We start from the raw sequence: 16,651 nt of genomic DNA, 5'->3' as shown, positions 1-16,651 counted from the left end.
GAGTGCATAGCCCCCAGCCCCTAGCTCACAACATAAGTTATCTGGCCCTTTTCTGGTATAAACTGATATCAGAGCCAGCCCCTCTGACCAGCACCAAGCCTTCCTCCTCAAGACCCTGTCAGCAACATGTGTCATGTCCAGATAAAACTCCTAACACAGAACCTCAGCTAACTCAGATACTTCACTTCAAAAACCACTGCAAACAGTCTGTAGCAAACAACTCCAATCACCAGAACTCAGTGTCCATGTCCACCTATCAACACCCCAGAACAGAGATCCACTTAGTGTCCATGTCCACCTATCAACACCCCAGAACAGAGATCCACTTAGTGTCCATGTCCACCTATCAACACCACAGAACAGAGATCCACTTAGTGTCCATGTCCACCTATCAAAGACAAACACCACAGAACAGAGATCCACTTAGTGTCCATGTCCACCTATCAAAGACAAACACCACAGAACAGAGATCCACTTAGTGTCCATGTCCACCTATCAAAGACAAACACCCCAGAACAGAGATCCACTTAGTGTCCATGTCCACCTATCAAAGACAAACACCACAGAACAGAGATCCACTTAGTGTCCATGTCCACCTATCAAAGACAAACACCCCAGAACAGAGATCCACTTAGTGTCCATGTCCACCCATCAAAGACAAACACCACAGAACAGAGATCCACTTAGTGACCATGTCCACCTATCAAAGACAAACACCACAGAACAGAGATCCACTTAGTGTCCATGTCCACCTATCAAAGACAAACACCCCAGAACAGAGATCCACTTAGTGTCCATGTCCACCCATCAAAGACAAACAACACAGAACAGAGATCCACTTAGTGTCCATGTCCACCTATCAAAGACAAACACCACAGAACAGAGATCCACTTAGTGTCCATGTCCACCTATCAAAGACAAACACCACAGAACAGAGATCCACTTAGTGTCATTTACATTACATTTAAGTGATTTAGCAGATGCTCTTATCCAGAGCGACTTACAAATTGGTGCATTCACCTTATGACATCCAGTGGAACAGCCACTTTACAATAGTGCATCTAAATCTTTTAAGGGGGGGGGGGTGAGAAGGATTACTTTATCCTATCCATGTCCACCTATCAAAGACAAACACCACAGAACAGAGATCCACTTAGTGTCCATGTCCACCTATTAAAGACAAACACCACAGAACAGAGATCTACTTAGTGTCCATGTTCACCTATCAAAGACAAAAAACACCAGAATAGAGATCCACTTAGTGTCCATGTCCACCTATCAAAGACAAACACCACAGAACAGAGATCTACTTAGTGTCCATGTCCACCTATCAAAGACAAACACACCAGAACAGAGATCCACTTAGTGTCCATGTACACCTATTAAGCACAACCACCACAGAACAGAGATCCACTCTAGAATGGTTGAACAGATAGACACAGTCAGTCAGAAGACAACATGTTAGTTAGTAGGTCCTCTGTAGGTCTTCTGAAGTTCCTACCTCGGTCACTGCCTGTATAGACGCTCCGTGTTTCAGTTCCTACCTCGGTCACTGCCTGTATAGACGCTCCGTGTTTCAGTTCCTACCTCGGTCACTGCCTGTATAGACGCTCCGTGTCAGTTCCTACCTCGGTCACTGCCTGTATAGACGCTCCGTGTTTCAGTTCCTACCTCGGTCACTGCCTGTATAGACGCTCCGTGTCAGTTCCTACCTCGGTCACTGCCTGTATAGATGCTCCGTGTCAGTTCCTACCTCGGTCACTGCCTGTATAGACGCTCCGTGTTTCAGTTCCTACCTCGGTCACTGCCTGTATAGACGCTCCGTGTCAGTTCCTACCTCGGTCACTGCCTGTATAGACGCTCCGTGTTTCAGTTCCTACTCGGTCACTGCCTGTATAGACGCTCCGTGTTTCAGTTCCTACCTCAGTCACTGCCTGTATAGATGCTCCGTGTCAGTTCCTACCTCGGTCACTGCCTGTATAGACGCTCCGTGTTTCAGTTCCTACCTCGGTCACTGCCTGTATAGACGCTCCGTGTCAGTTCCTACCTCGGTCACTGCCTGTATGGACGCTCCGTGTCAGGTCCTACCTCGGTCACTGCCTGTATAGACGCTCCGTGTCAGTTCCTACCTCGGTCACTGCCTGTATAGACGCTCCGTGTCAGTTCCTACCTCAGTCACTGCCTGTATAGACGCTCCGTGTTTCAGTTCCTACCTCGGTCACTGCCTGTATAGACGCTCCGTGTCAGTTCCTACCTCGGTCACTGCCTGTATGGATGCTCCGTGTTTCAGTTCCTACCTCGGTCACTGCCTGTATAGACGCTCCGTGTCAGTTCCTACCTCGGTCACTGCCTGTATGGACGCTCCGTGTCAGGTCCTACCTCGGTCACTGCCTGTATAGACGCTCCGTGTCAGTTCCTACCTCGGTCACTGCCTGTATAGACGCTCCGTGTCAGTTCCTACCTCAGTCACTGCCTGTATAGACGCTCCGTGTTTCAGTTCCTACCTCGGTCACTGCCTGTATAGACGCTCCGTGTCAGTTCCTACCTCGGTCACTGCCTGTATGGATGCTCCGTGTTTCAGTTCCTACCTCGGTCACTGCCTGTATAGACGCTCCGTGTTTCAGTTCCTACCTCGGTCACTGCCTGTATAGACGCTCCGTGTTTCAGTTCCTACCTCGGTCACTGCCTGTATAGATGCTCCGTGTTTCAGTTCCTACCTCGGTCACTGCCTGTATAGACGCTCCGTGTGTCAGTTCCTACCTCGGTCACTGCCTGTATAGACGCTCCGTGTTTCAGTTCCTACCTCGGTCACTGCCTGTATAGACGCTCCGTGTGTCAGTTCCTACCTCAGTCACTGCCTGTATAGACGCTCCGTGTCAATTCCTACCTCGGTCACTGCCTGTATGGATGCTCCGTGTTTCAGTTCCTACCTCGGTCACTGCCTGTATAGACGCTCCGTGTTTCAGTTCCTACCTCGGTCACTGCCTGTATAGATGCTCCGTGTTTCAGTTCCTACCTCGGTCACTGCCTGTATAGACGCTCCGTGTGTCAGTTCCTACCTCGGTCACTGCCTGTATAGACGCTCCGTGTTTCAGTTCCTACCTCGGTCACTGCCTGTATAGACGCTCCGTGTCAGTTCCTACCTCGGTCACTGCCTGTATAGACGCTCCGTGTTTCAGTTCCTACCTCGGTCACTGCCTGTATAGATGCTCCGTGTTTCAGCAGCAGTTCCATCACTTTGATTCTGTTCTTCTTGCAGGCGATGTGGAGCGGAGTGAAACCATTCTAAAAGAAAAACACACAACACAACTCTACAGATGTCCTGGCTGGTTAACACACAACACAACTCTACAGATGTCCTGGCTGGTTAACACACAACACAACTCTACAGATGTCCTGGCTGGTTAACACACAGCACAACTCTACAGATGTCCTGGCTGGTTAACACACAACACAACTCTACAGATGTCCTGGCTGGTTAACACACAGCACAACTCTACAGATGTCCTGGCTGGTTAACACACAACACAACTCTACAGATGTCCTGGCTGGTTAACACACAACACAACTCTACAGATGTCCTGGCTGGTTAACACACAACACAACTCTACAGATGTCCTGGCTGGTTAACACACAACACAACTCTACAGATGTCCTGGCTGGTTAACACACAACACAACTCTACAGATGTCCTGGCTGGTTAACACACAACACAACTCTACAGATGTCCTGGCTGTTTAACACACAACACAACTCTACAGATGTCCTGGCTGTTTAACACACAACACAACTCTACAGATGTCCTGGCTGGTTAACACACAACACAACTCTACAGATGTCCTGGCTGGTTAACACACAACACAACTCTACAGATGTCCTGGCTGGTTAACACACAGCACAACTCTACAGATGTCCTGGCTGGTTAACACACAGCACAACTCTACAGATGTCCTGGCTGGTTAACACACAACACAACTCTACAGATGTCCTGGCTGGTTAACACACAGCACAACTCTACAGATGTCCTGGCTGTTTAACACACAACACAACTCTACAGATGTCCTGGCTGTTTAACACACAACACAACTCTACAGATGTCCTGGCTGGTTAACACACAACACAACTCTACAGATGTCCTGGCTGTTTAACACACAGCACAACTCTACAGATGTCCTGGCTGTTTAACACACAACACAACTCTACAGATGTCCTGGCTGTTTAACACACAACACAACTCTACAGATGTCCTGGCTGGTTAACACACAACACAACTCTACAGATGTCCTGGCTGGTTAACACACAGCACAACTCTACAGATGTCCTGGCTGGTTAACACACAACACAACTCTACAGATGTCCTGGCTGGTTAACACACAACACAACTCTACAGATGTCCTGGCTGGTTAACACACAACACAACTCTACAGATGTCCTGGCTGGTTAACACACAACACAACTCTACAGATGTCCTGGCTGGTTAACACACAACACAACTCTACAGATGTCCTGGCTGGTTAACACACAACACAACTCTACAGATGTCCTGGCTGGTTAACACACAACACAACTCTACAGATGTCCTGGCTGTTTAACACACAACACAACTCTACAGATGTCCTGGCTGGTTAACACACAACACAACTCTACAGATGTCCTGGCTGGTTAACACACAACACAACTCTACAGATGTCCTGGCTGGTTAACACACAACACAACTCTACAGATGTCCTACCTGGTTAACACACAGCTAACCAGCCTGGTTAACACACAGCTAACCAGCCTGGTTAACACACAGCTAACCAGCCTGGTAAACACACAGCTAACCAGCCTGGTTAACACACAGCTAACCAGCCTAGTTAACACACAGCTAACCAGCCTGGTAAACACACAGCTAACCAGATACTAACCAGATAAACATGTGGAGTTACAGTAACTGGCCTCTGGCTGCTTTGAGGTTTGGCACCGTGTGTTATTTCTTCAGTTCCTCTTTACTCTTCTTCCTTTTTTCTCTACACTTCAGTCATTCTGTTCCAATGACTAAACACCATACCAGTATACTAGTGGCTGCCTGATGCCATAAACCCTAGCCCTAACCCTGCAGCCAGCCAACACACTTTACTGTCAGCCTCAGAGGCTGTGGACTGGATGAGGCAGAATGATATACAACAGGAAGTGATGTTACTGTTCCCATGTCACTCTTCTGTGTTTCCAATTTAGTGTGGATCCCAGGAAGAGTAGCTACTGCTAAAGTTAATGCTAACTTATTATTAAAATAATGCTAAGCTTAAGCTAAGCTAACATCTAACAGCGATTTTAAATACACAGTGTGACTGATGCTTACCAGTGCTTTAGCGTTGGGATTGGCCTTCTTGTCCACAATGACCTTGGCGACTTGTAGTGTCCGCAGTGGGCGGCGACATGCAAGGCCGTCAGATAGTCGTTGGTGACATCATCAACAGGAACCTCGTGGTGTAGCAGGAGCTGAACACAGTTCAGATGGTCCCCTGGGTGGCCATGTGGAGGGGAGACAGACCGTTCTGGAGGGGGACAGACAGACAGTTTAGAGGGGGACAGGGACAGAGAGAAAGACATTGTCATAGTTACTGTACCTTAGTTTTGGACAGGATGGGAGCTCCTCTGTCTAGCAGCATCTCCAGCACCTGTTCATGTCCGCTCCTGGCGCCACAGTGGAGAGGGGTCAGACCGTCCTGGGGTCAAAGGTTAAGGGGAAGTAGGGCATTACACAGGTTACTTACTGATCTCTGACTATTGGTTCTTTCCTGCTGGGCTTTCTAGATGTTTTGTGTATGTTGTGTGAGCTAGATTGACTTCCTGTAGGACATTTACATTTACATTTACATTTAAGTCATTTAGCAGACAATAAACATGAATCTGACCACAGACCAGTCCTCCTGTAGGGACAATAAACATGAATCTGACCACAGACCAGTCCTCCCGTAGGGCAATAAACATGAATCTGACCACAGACCAGTCCTCCGTAGGACAATAAACATGAATCTGACCACAGACCAGTCCTCCCGTAGGGCAATAAACATGAATCTGACCACAGACCAGTCCTCCCGTAGGGTAATAAACATGAATCTGACCATGGTCCAGTCCTCCTGTAGGACAATAAACATGAATCATTTACAGTAGTATTGCTATTTCTATTGTCAAAACAACCATGTTACATCTGGGACTGAGACAATACTAGAGAAGAGCAGCTTCCATACAGGGCTTTATGTCATAATGAGGTCCGACTGTAAGAATTCACAGGTTTCACGTTGCGTCACTACATCATGGGAAGTTCTATGAGGTCCGACTGTAGAATTCACAGGTTTCACGTTGCGTCACTACATCATGGGAAGTTCTATGAGGTCCACTGTAAGAATTCACAGGTTTCACGTTGCGTCACTACATCATGGGAAGTTCTATGAGGTCCGACTGTAAGAATTCACAGGTTTCACGTTGCGTCACTACATCATGGGAAGTTCTATGAGGTCCCACTGTAAGAATTCACAGGTTTCACGTTGCGTCACTACATCGTGGAAAGTTCTATGAGGTCCGACTGAGCGTTGTACTCAGTGCATTCTCAATTGGCGCTGATGAAGATTTAGTGACTTGGAAACACAAAGACACTTCTAAAGTGATGAATGTTCCATTGCCATTCTGGCTGGCAACATCTTTATCCCTTGCTTGCTAGCTAGCCAACTACGGCTAAATTACCATCACGTCAAAAAGTACAGCCAGAATAACAGCAAAGTAGCCGCATTTTCATTTGCTCAAGTTGTTTTCTAGTGACATTTATTTGGATACATCCATAACGATGAGCTAATGAGGTACGATTTTGCCAGGCGTAGGAAATGTGGTCACTCGTCAGGACTGCTCTTTCGTTGTTCAGAGGAGCCAACAACACAGCTAACACAATCACTTCAAACTGAAGCTGGAAAGACTACAAACTATCTGCACTTCGTTTAGCTTATATTAACCTTTTAATGGACATTTCTTTGTATATATCCATAAAAAGTATACAAGCTGATTCATGATTTGGACTGTCTGAGAAACTCTGCCTGCCTGTCTGTCTCGTCCCGACACCCGACACATTACTATGGGACAGCTGGAGATCTAATATGAATATAGAAACAATGTTGAAAATGTCGGGTGACAGACAGCAAGGTTTATACAAATCTCCGCTGTTAAAACTAAATGTTAGTCTAAAAGAAATGTGAGATAATGTCTAGATGCTTTTTATAGTGGAGATAAAGGTTATAAATTGCCTGGCTGGGCTGATGAGACTGTGGATTGTGCAGTCAGATGGAAGAGAGTAAATAGGCATTTTAATGTCATAGATTTAGCCGGTGGTAACTTGTGGAATAGACGCAGCTGGCTGGAATGCTGATTTAACCAATCAGCATTCAGGATTAGACCCACCCATTGTATAATGTAGTACAGTGTATATCTAACCTTAGTCCTGGCGTCTATCGTGCCTCCCTCTCCAGCAGAACTTTCACCATGTTGCCATTCCCTCTCTTAGGAAGCCACATGCAGCGGTGTGATGTCATTCTGAGAAGGAGACACAACATCAAGTCATAAATACAGTACAGTCATTATTTCCATCAGATTAGACATTAAGATAATACCCACACATACAGTAAAGTCATTATTTCCATCAGATTAGACATTAAGACAATACCCACACATGCAGTATAGTCATTATTCTATCAGATTAGACATTAAGACAATACCCCACATACAGTATAGTCATTATTCCCATCAGATTAGACATTAAGACAATACCCACACATACAGTATAGTCATTATTTCCATCAGATTAGACATTTAGACAATACCCACACATACAGTATAGTCATTATTCCCATCAGATTAGACATTAAGACAATACCCACACATGCAGTATAGTCATTATTCCCATCAGATTAGACATTAAGACAATACCCACATACAGTATAGTCATTATTCCCATCAGATTAGACATTAAGACAATACCACACATACAGTATAGTCATTATTTCCATCAGATTAGACATTTAGACAATACCCACATACAGTATAGTCATTATTCCCATCAGATTAGACATTAAGACAATACCCACACATACAGTATAGTCATTATTCCCATCAGATTAGACATTAAGACAATACCCACACATACAGTATAGTCATTATTTCCATCAGATTAGACATTAAGATAATACCCCACATACAGTATAGTCATTATTCCCATCAGATTAGACATTAAGACAATACCCACACATGCAGCACTTTGAATGACACTAACAGCAGGTTATCAGTGGTATGTTCTGAGTGTATTGTAAACAGCTACACCCTATGAAGATACCCTTAACACAACCTAAAGTACAGTATCACTGTCAGTTGTGTCTGCAGGACAGTCAGGTCTGAGGTAGTCTGTGGTACTGGGGTTAGTAAACTGTGTCTGCAGGACAGTCAGGTCTGAGGTAGTCTGTGGTACTGGGGTTAGTGAACTGTGTCTGCAGGACAGTCATGTCTGAGGTAGTCTGTGGTACTGGGCTGAAGAACACCTCCCTCTAGTGACAGCTAATGGTATTCATATATCAGCTCAAACCAGCTCAAATCACGTGCTATGACAGAGTAAATGCATGATGTGCATCTATAAGCATCTATAGGCTCATATTTCATAGTGCAGAGATATGACCGACTGAGAGCCTTGGCAGGGTGTGTCCATGTGTAAGGGCCTTGGCAGGGGGAGTGCAGACTGACTCCAGCAGCTGTAGAATGATATCTGCAGGGGCTATTGGGTACTACCCTGCACATTCGGCCTGATGAGTCTTACCCTGGTCTTCTTTTAGAGGACTCTTACCCTGGCCTTGTTTTAGAGGAGTCTTACCTATACTGGTCTTGTTTAGAGGGAGTCTTACCTATACTGGTCTTGTTTTAGAGTGTCTCCTGACCCCCTCCTGTCTCCAGTATTTATGCTGCAGAAATAGTTTATGTGTCGGGGGCTAGGGTCAGTTTGTTATATCTGGAGTACTTCTCCTGTCCTATTCGGTGTCCTGTGTGAATTTAAGTGTGCTCTCTCAAATTCTCTCTTTCTTTCTCTCTCTCGGAGGACCTGAGCCCTAGGACCATGCCTCAGGACTACCTGACATTATGACTCATTGCTGTCCCCAGTCCACCTGGCCGTGCTGCTGCTCCAGTTTCAACTGTTCTGCCTTATTATTATTAGACCATGTTGGTCATTTATGAACATTTTAAATCTTGGCCATGTTCTGTTATAATCTCCACCCGGCACAGCCAGAAGAGGACTAGCCACCCCCACATAGCCTGGCCTTGTTTTAGAGGAGTCTTACCCGGCCTTGTTTTAGTGAAGTCTTACCCTGGCCTTGTTTTAGAGGAGTCTTACCCTGGCCTTGTTTTAGAGGAGTCTTACCCTGGCCTTGCTTTAGTGAAGTCTTACCCTGGCCTTGTTTTAGAGGAGTCTTACCCTGATCTTGTTTTAGAGGAGTCTTACCCTGGCCTTGTTTAGAGGAGACTTACCAACCCTGGCCTTGTTTTAGAGGAGTCTTACCTGGTCTAGTTTTAGAGGAGTCTACCCTGGCCTTGCTTTAGAGGAGGCTTACCCTGTTTTTGTTTTAGAGGAGTCTTACCCTGATCTTGTTTTTAGAGAGTCGTACCCTGGCCTTGTTTAGAGGAGACTTACCAACCTGGTCTTGTTATGGAGGAGTCTTACCTGGCATTGTTTTAGAGGAGTCTTACCCTGGTCTTGTTTTAGAGGAGTCTTACCCTGGTCTTGCTTTAGAGGAGTCTTATCCTGGCCTTGTTGTAGAGGAGTCTTACCTGGCCTTGTTTTAGAGAGTCTTACCCTGGCCTTGTTTTAGAGGAGTCTTACCCTGGCCTTGTTTTAGAGGAGTCTTACCCTGGTCTTGCTTTAGAGGAGTCTTATCCTGGCCTTGTTGTAGAGGAGTCTTACCCTGGCCTTGTTTTAGAGGAGTCTTACCCTGGCCTTGTTGTAGAGGAGTCTTACCCTTGGCCTTGTTTTAGAGGAGTCTTACCCTGGCCTTGCTTTAGAGGGTCTTACCTGGCCTAATTTTAGAGGAGTCTTACCCTGGCCTTGCTTTAGAGGAGTCTTACCCTGGCCTTGTTTTAGAGGAGTCTTATCCTGGCCTTGCTTAGAGGAGTCTTACCCTGGCCTAGTTTTAGGAGGAGTCTTACCCTGGCCTTGCTTTAGAGAGTCTTACCCTGGCCTTTGCTTTAGAGGAGTCTTGCCCTGGCCTAGTTTTAGAGGAGTCTTACCTGGTCTTGTTTTAGATGAGTCTTACCCTGGCCTAGTTTTAGAGGTGTCTTACCCTGGCCTTGTTTTAGAGGAGTCTTACCCTGGCCTTGTTTTAGAGGAGTCTTACCCTGGTCTTGTTTTAGATGAGTCTTGCCTGGCCTAGTTTTAGAGGAGTCTTACCTGGCCTTGCTTTAGGAGGAGTCTTACCCTGGTCCTTGCTTTAGAGGAGTCTTACCCTGGCCTAGTTTAGAGGAGTCTTACCCTGGCCTTGCTTTAGAGGAGTCTTACCCTGGTCCTTGCTTTAGAGGAGTCTTACCCTGGCCTAGTTTTAGAGGAGTCTTACCTTGGTCCTTGCTAGAGGAGTCTTACCCTGGCCTAGTTTTAGAGGAGTCTGCCTGGCCTTGAGTCCACGGCAGCGCACGGTTGAGGAGGAGCGTTGCCACGTTGATGTTGCCGTAGTGAGCAGCAATGTGCAGCGAGTAAAGCCACTCTAGAAAACAGACACATCATGACATCAGCACTCAGTCACAACACAACCAATCAGAGCAGCCTCTCACACCGTCATAGCCAGATGGGACTGCTCTTTGATCAGACACACTGCAGACCCTTCCTACAGCCCAATGATCTACTTCCTCCCAAAGTGTGCGCTTGTTCACTTCCCTTCACTGATTTTAAAGTAAATGACTGGTATATGAAATATGGTAGAAACGACCACTAGTCTATGGTTCCTCCATAGAGTTTTAGTTCATCAGTTGTGAACTTCAAGTTGTCTGAAGCAGATATTGTACTTGACTATACACTACAGTAGTGCTGGGTGGAACTGTGATCTACAGTAGGCCTGTTAGCTGTGTTCGCTGTTGGGGAACAGAAAAAGCAGCATACACACATTTAGAGTAGAGGACTGTTGATGCTGCAGCCATCACTAGGGCTTTCTGCTGACCGACACCTGCCTGCCTCAGGGTGCCTGGGTTAGAGTTCTCCTGCCTGGGTTAGAGTCATGCACAAGCCTGGGGATGTTAAGGCAGAGACACCCACTGAGAGGGACTAGTGGACTGGGTCTCTGCTGCTGGAGGATAGCTTCCTTTATTCTTTATTTGGATCCACATTAGCTGGCACCTTGGCAACCGCTAGTCTTCCTGGGGTCTAATGGTGTCTTACAGTACTTCATCACAGAACTCAGCCTGTGGTGCTGACACAGAGGCCAGGAGACAGACTTACTGCATCATCACCATCCCCAACTCTAACATCGTGGCTAACCAACTCTAACATCATGCTAACCAACTCTAGCATCATGTTAACCAACTCTAACATCATGCTAATCAACTCTATTCAACTCTAACATCATGTTAACCAACTCTACAATCATGGCTAACCAACTCTAACATCATGTTAACCAACTCTAACATCATGCTAACCAACTCTAACATCATGCTAACCAAATCAAGTCTAATTTTATTGGCCACATACAGATGTTATTGCAGGTGTAGTGAAATGCTTGTGCTTCTAGAGCGACAGCAGTAATATCTAACAAGTAATATCATATTCTCAAAATCTAAGTCAGGAATGGATTGCATATATATACATACAGGATTTGTCAGAGCTGCATTGGACCAACTCTAACATCACGGTAACCAACTCTAACATCACGGTAACCAACTCTAACATCACGGTAAACAACTCTAACATCACGTTAACCAACTCTAACATCACGCTAACCAACTCTAACATCACGCTAACCAACTCTAACATCACGCTAACCAACTCTAACATCATGTTAACCAGCTCTAACCAGCTCTAACATCATGTTAACCAGCTCTAGCCAACTCTAACATCATGTTAACCAACTCTAACATCACGCTAACCAACTCTTAACATCACGCTAACCAACTCTAACATCATGTTAACCAGCTCTAACCAACTCTAACATCATGTTAACCAGCTCAAACCAGCTCTAACATCATGTTAACCAGCTCTAGCCAACTCTAACATCATGTTAACCAGCTCTAACTAACTCTAACATTATGCTAACCAGCTCTAACCAGCTCTAACATCATGTTAACCAGCTCTAGCCAACTCTAACATCATGTTAACCAGCTCTAACTAACTCTAACATTATGCTAACCAACTCTAACATCACGGTAAACAACTCTAACATCACGCTAACCAACTCTTAACATCACGCTAACCAACTCTAACATCTAGTTAACCAGCACTAACCAACTCTAACATCATGTTAACCAGCTCTAACCAGCTCTAACATCATGTTAACCAGCTCTAGCCAACTCTAACATCATGTTAACCAGCTCTAACTAACTCTAACATTATGCTAACCAGCTCTAGCATCACGTTAACCAGGTCTAACATCATGTTAACCAGCTCTAACCAGCTCTAACATCATGTTAACCAGGTCCTAACATCATGTTAACCAGCTCCTAACATCATGCTAACAAACCTCTAACTAGCGCTTACCCTGGCCTTGTTTTAGAGGAGAGGAGAACTGAAAGCGCGAACCATCGCATTTAATCATGACAAGGTGCCTGGGAATATGGCCGAATAAAAACAGTGTAGTTATTTCCTCCGTAAGGCAATCAAACAGGCAAAACGTCAGTATAGAGACAAAGTGGAGTCTCATTTCAACGGCTCAGACATGAGACGTATGTGGCAGGGTCTACAGACAATCACAGGAAAACCAGACACATCGCGGACACTGACGTCTTGCTTCCCAGACAAGCTAAACACCTTACGCCCGCTTTGAGGATAACACAGTGCGACTGACACGGCCCACTACCAAGAACTATTGGGCCTCATTCTCCGTGGCCAACGTGAGCAAGACATTTAAGCTGTTAACACTCGCATGGCTGCCGCCCAGACGGCATCCCTAGCCACGCCCTAAAGCATGACCAGCTGGCTGGAGTGTTACAGACATATTCAATCTCTCCCTATCCCAGTCTGTTGTCCCCATATGCTTCAAGATGTCCACCACCTTCTGTCATCATGAAGTGATTTGAGAGATTAGTCAAGGATCATATCACCTTTACCTTACCTGACACCCTAGACCCACTTCAATTTGCTTTTACCACCCCAATAGATCCACAGACGATACAATCGCCTGCACACTGCCCCTATCCCATCTGGACAAAAGGAATATCTATGTAAGAATGCTGTTCATTGACTACAGCTCAGCATTCAACACCATAGTACCCTCCAAGTTCATCATTAAGCTCAAGGCCCTGGGTCTGAACCCCTGCCCTGTGCAACTGGGTCCTGGACTTACTGACAGGCTGCCCCAGCTGGTGAATGTAGGAAACAACACCTCCTCATCGCTGATCCTCAACACAGGAGCCCCACAAGGATGCATGCTCAATCCCCACCTGTACTCCCTGCACACCACATGACTGCGCGGGCCACGCACGCTCCAACTCAATCATCAAGTTTGCAGACGCCACAACAGTAGTAGGCCTAATTACACAACAATGACAAGACAGCCTACAGAGAGGAGGTGAGTTCACTCGGAGTGTGGTGTCAGGAAAACAACCTCCCACCAAACATCCACAAAACAAAGCGGCTGATGGACTTCAGGAAACAGCAGAGGGAGCAGCCCCCTATCCACATCGACAGGACTGCAGTGGACAAGGTGGAAAGTTTTAAGTTCCTCGGCGTACACATCACTGACAAACTGAAATGGTCCACCCACACAGACTGTATGGTGAAGAAGGTGCAACAGCGCCTCTTCAACTTCAGGAGGCTGAAGAAATGTGGCTTGGCACCTAAAACTCACAAAATTTTACAGATGCACAATTGAGAGCATCCTGTCAGGCTGTATCACCGCCTCTGGTATGGCAACTGTACCGCCTGCAACCACAGGGCTCTCCAGAGGGTGGTGCGGCCTTCCCAGCGCATCACCGGGGGCAAGATACCTGCCCTCCAGGACACCTACAGCACCCGATGTCACAGGAAGGCCAAAAAGATCATCAAGGACAACAACCACCTGAGCCACTGCCTGTTCACCCTGCTATCATCCAGAAGGCGAGGTCAGTACAGGTGCATCAAAGCTGAGACCGAAAAACTAACAAAACAGCTTCTATCTCATGGCCATCAGACTGTTCAATAGCCATCACTAGCACATTAGAGGCTGCTGCCTATATACATAGACTAGAAATCATGGAACACTAGTCACTTTAATAATGTTTACATATGTTGCATTACTCATCTCATATGTATATACTGTATTCTATCCTATTCTACTGTATCTTAGTCTATGTATTACTCATCTCATATGTATATACTGTATTCTATTTTACTGTATCTTAGTCTATGTATTACTCATCTCATATGTATATACTGTATTCTATTCTACTGTATCTTAGTCTGTATTACTCATCTCATATGTACATACTGTATTCTATTCTACTGTATCTTAGTCTGTATTACTCATCTCATATGTATATACTGTATTCTATTTTACTGTATCTTAGTCTATGCATTACTCATCTCATATGTATATACTGTATTCTATTCTACTGTATCTTAGTCTATGTATTACTCATCTCATATGTACATATTGTATTCTATTCTACTGTATCTTAGTCTATGCTTTACTCATCTCATATGTATATACTGTATTCTATTCTACTGTATCTTAGTCTATGCATTACTCATCTCATATGTATATACTGTATTCTATTCTACTGTATCTTAGTCTATGCAGCTCTGACATGGCTCATTCAAATATGTAAATATTCTTAATTTCATTCCTTTACTATAGATTGTGTGTATTGTTAGATATTACTTGTTAGATATTACTGCACTGTTGGAGCTAGAAACACAAGCATTACGCTACACCCAATAACATCTGCTAAACAAGTGTATGTGACATGTAACATTTTATTTGATGTTGCTTTTTTTGGAGAGGGGATATCTTTTATTGACAAAATTAAATGTCAGTGGCCATTGGCGCTCCAAGTGTTAACCAACTCTAACATTATGCTAACCAGCTCTAACTAACTCTAACATTATGCTAACCAGCTCTAACATCATGTTAACCAACTCTAACATCATGCTAACCAGCTCTAACTAACTCTAACATTATGCTAACCAGCTCTAACATCATGTTAACCAACTCTAACATCATGCTAACCAAGTTCTTAAGGGTTTTATGAGACTGGATAAAGGAAGCCAGCCCTCAGCTGTAGAGACCCTCAGTCCATGTTGTCAGTACATCGAGGTCAGAGGTCATGCTACTTTCTAGTCCCTTCTGGAAAGCATCAAGACAGACAGTAAATAAAATAACAGAAGAAGCAATGCAGGAACAGGGAGGAGAGATGAGGGCAGAAATTAGCAGCAGGGTGTGAGGTGGTGGGCTGTGAGTGTTGAGTGTGTAGAGGAGATCCAAATATACCTCTGTGGTCCTATTCACCATCATCTAGGGAGAGCAACACCAGCGAGAGGTGAAGAGAGGAGAGAATGGGAGGTTAGTGCATCACAACGACACTATGGCTGCACCATGCTGTACGATGGTGGGAAGAGTCACGATAACAACATAACAGTCAGGATAACAGTCAGATACACAACATTAACACCACAGACATGAACACAGTAACACAGGGTACTACTTTTGTCATCATACTGATATTATAGAACATCTACAGAGTCAAATTATACTATAACAGTAACATCAGAACTCTGCACCTTCAAGTTCACAATAACTACATCTACAACAACCACAGTGAGGTGGTATCCTATGAAGAAAGCTATATCTACCAGGGTTTTCTAAAGCTAACCAGCTTCAGTTAGCTTCACGTTCTAGGTCGTGCTTCGACGGTGGATATTGCTTGTCCGCCTGCTGTAACTGTAGCAGGCTTGTAACTACTGCATGTCACACATGGAGAGTCGAACGCAGAACTCTTCAGGCTTGTAACTACGTGTGCATGCATGGAGAGTCAGAACTCTTCAGGCTTGTAACTACGTGTGCATGTCACACATGGAGAGTCGAACGCAGAACTCTTCAGGCTTGTAACTACGTGTGCATGTCACACATGGAGAGTCGAACGCAGAACTCTTCAGGCTTGTAACTACGTGTGCATGTCACACATGGAGAGTCGAACGCAGAACTCTTCAGGCTTGTAACTACGTGTGCATGTCACACATGGAGAGTCGAACGCAGAACTCTTCATTGAGACGATGCTGAAACATCAATCCATGGGTGAGTGACAGGTTTTCATTCTATGGTGTGAAATAGGCTTTCAGAAGAGGCTCTTTATTTCATTACTTATCGTTAATGACTGAGCACCTTTTATCCCACTTATCAATAAAATAATTGTATCAGAATGTGTTTATTTTATTTAACCATAATTTAACTAGGCAAGTCAATTAAGCACA

The 16,651-nt window shown here is 45.1% G+C and overlaps 1 protein-coding gene and 1 long non-coding RNA gene across 2 annotated transcripts in view; both read right to left on the bottom strand.

Moving 5' to 3' along the window:
• The window catches only part of LOC124027197 (ankyrin-3-like), a gene marked incomplete at its 3' end in the record, with an annotated part of 44,629 nt that extends 39,149 nt beyond the window's left edge, over nt 1–5,480 (bottom strand). The window contains exons 1-2 of the mRNA XM_046339666.1: nt 5,342–5,480; nt 3,187–3,285 (exon numbers count right to left, since the gene is read on the bottom strand). Coding sequence (XP_046195622.1) covers nt 3,187–3,234 — 48 coding nt within the window. The remainder of the gene's footprint in view (nt 1–3,186; nt 3,286–5,341) is intronic.
• An 18-nt stretch (nt 5,481–5,498) lies between these two features.
• Nucleotides 5,499–7,511, bottom strand: LOC124027198. Its single transcript, XR_006837376.1, has 3 exons — nt 7,465–7,511; nt 5,610–5,708; nt 5,499–5,537 (listed from the first exon to the last, which is right to left on the bottom strand). It is a non-coding gene; the product is annotated as an uncharacterized LOC124027198 (long non-coding RNA).
• Nucleotides 7,512–16,651: the final 9,140 nt, after the last annotated feature.

Source organism: Oncorhynchus gorbuscha, unplaced genomic scaffold (genome assembly GCF_021184085.1).
Source record: "Oncorhynchus gorbuscha isolate QuinsamMale2020 ecotype Even-year unplaced genomic scaffold, OgorEven_v1.0 Un_scaffold_2987, whole genome shotgun sequence".
Taxonomy (NCBI): domain Eukaryota; kingdom Metazoa; phylum Chordata; class Actinopteri; order Salmoniformes; family Salmonidae; genus Oncorhynchus; species Oncorhynchus gorbuscha.
Note: the sequence above shows the minus strand (reverse complement) of the source record. Positions and strands in the feature narration are given on the sequence as shown.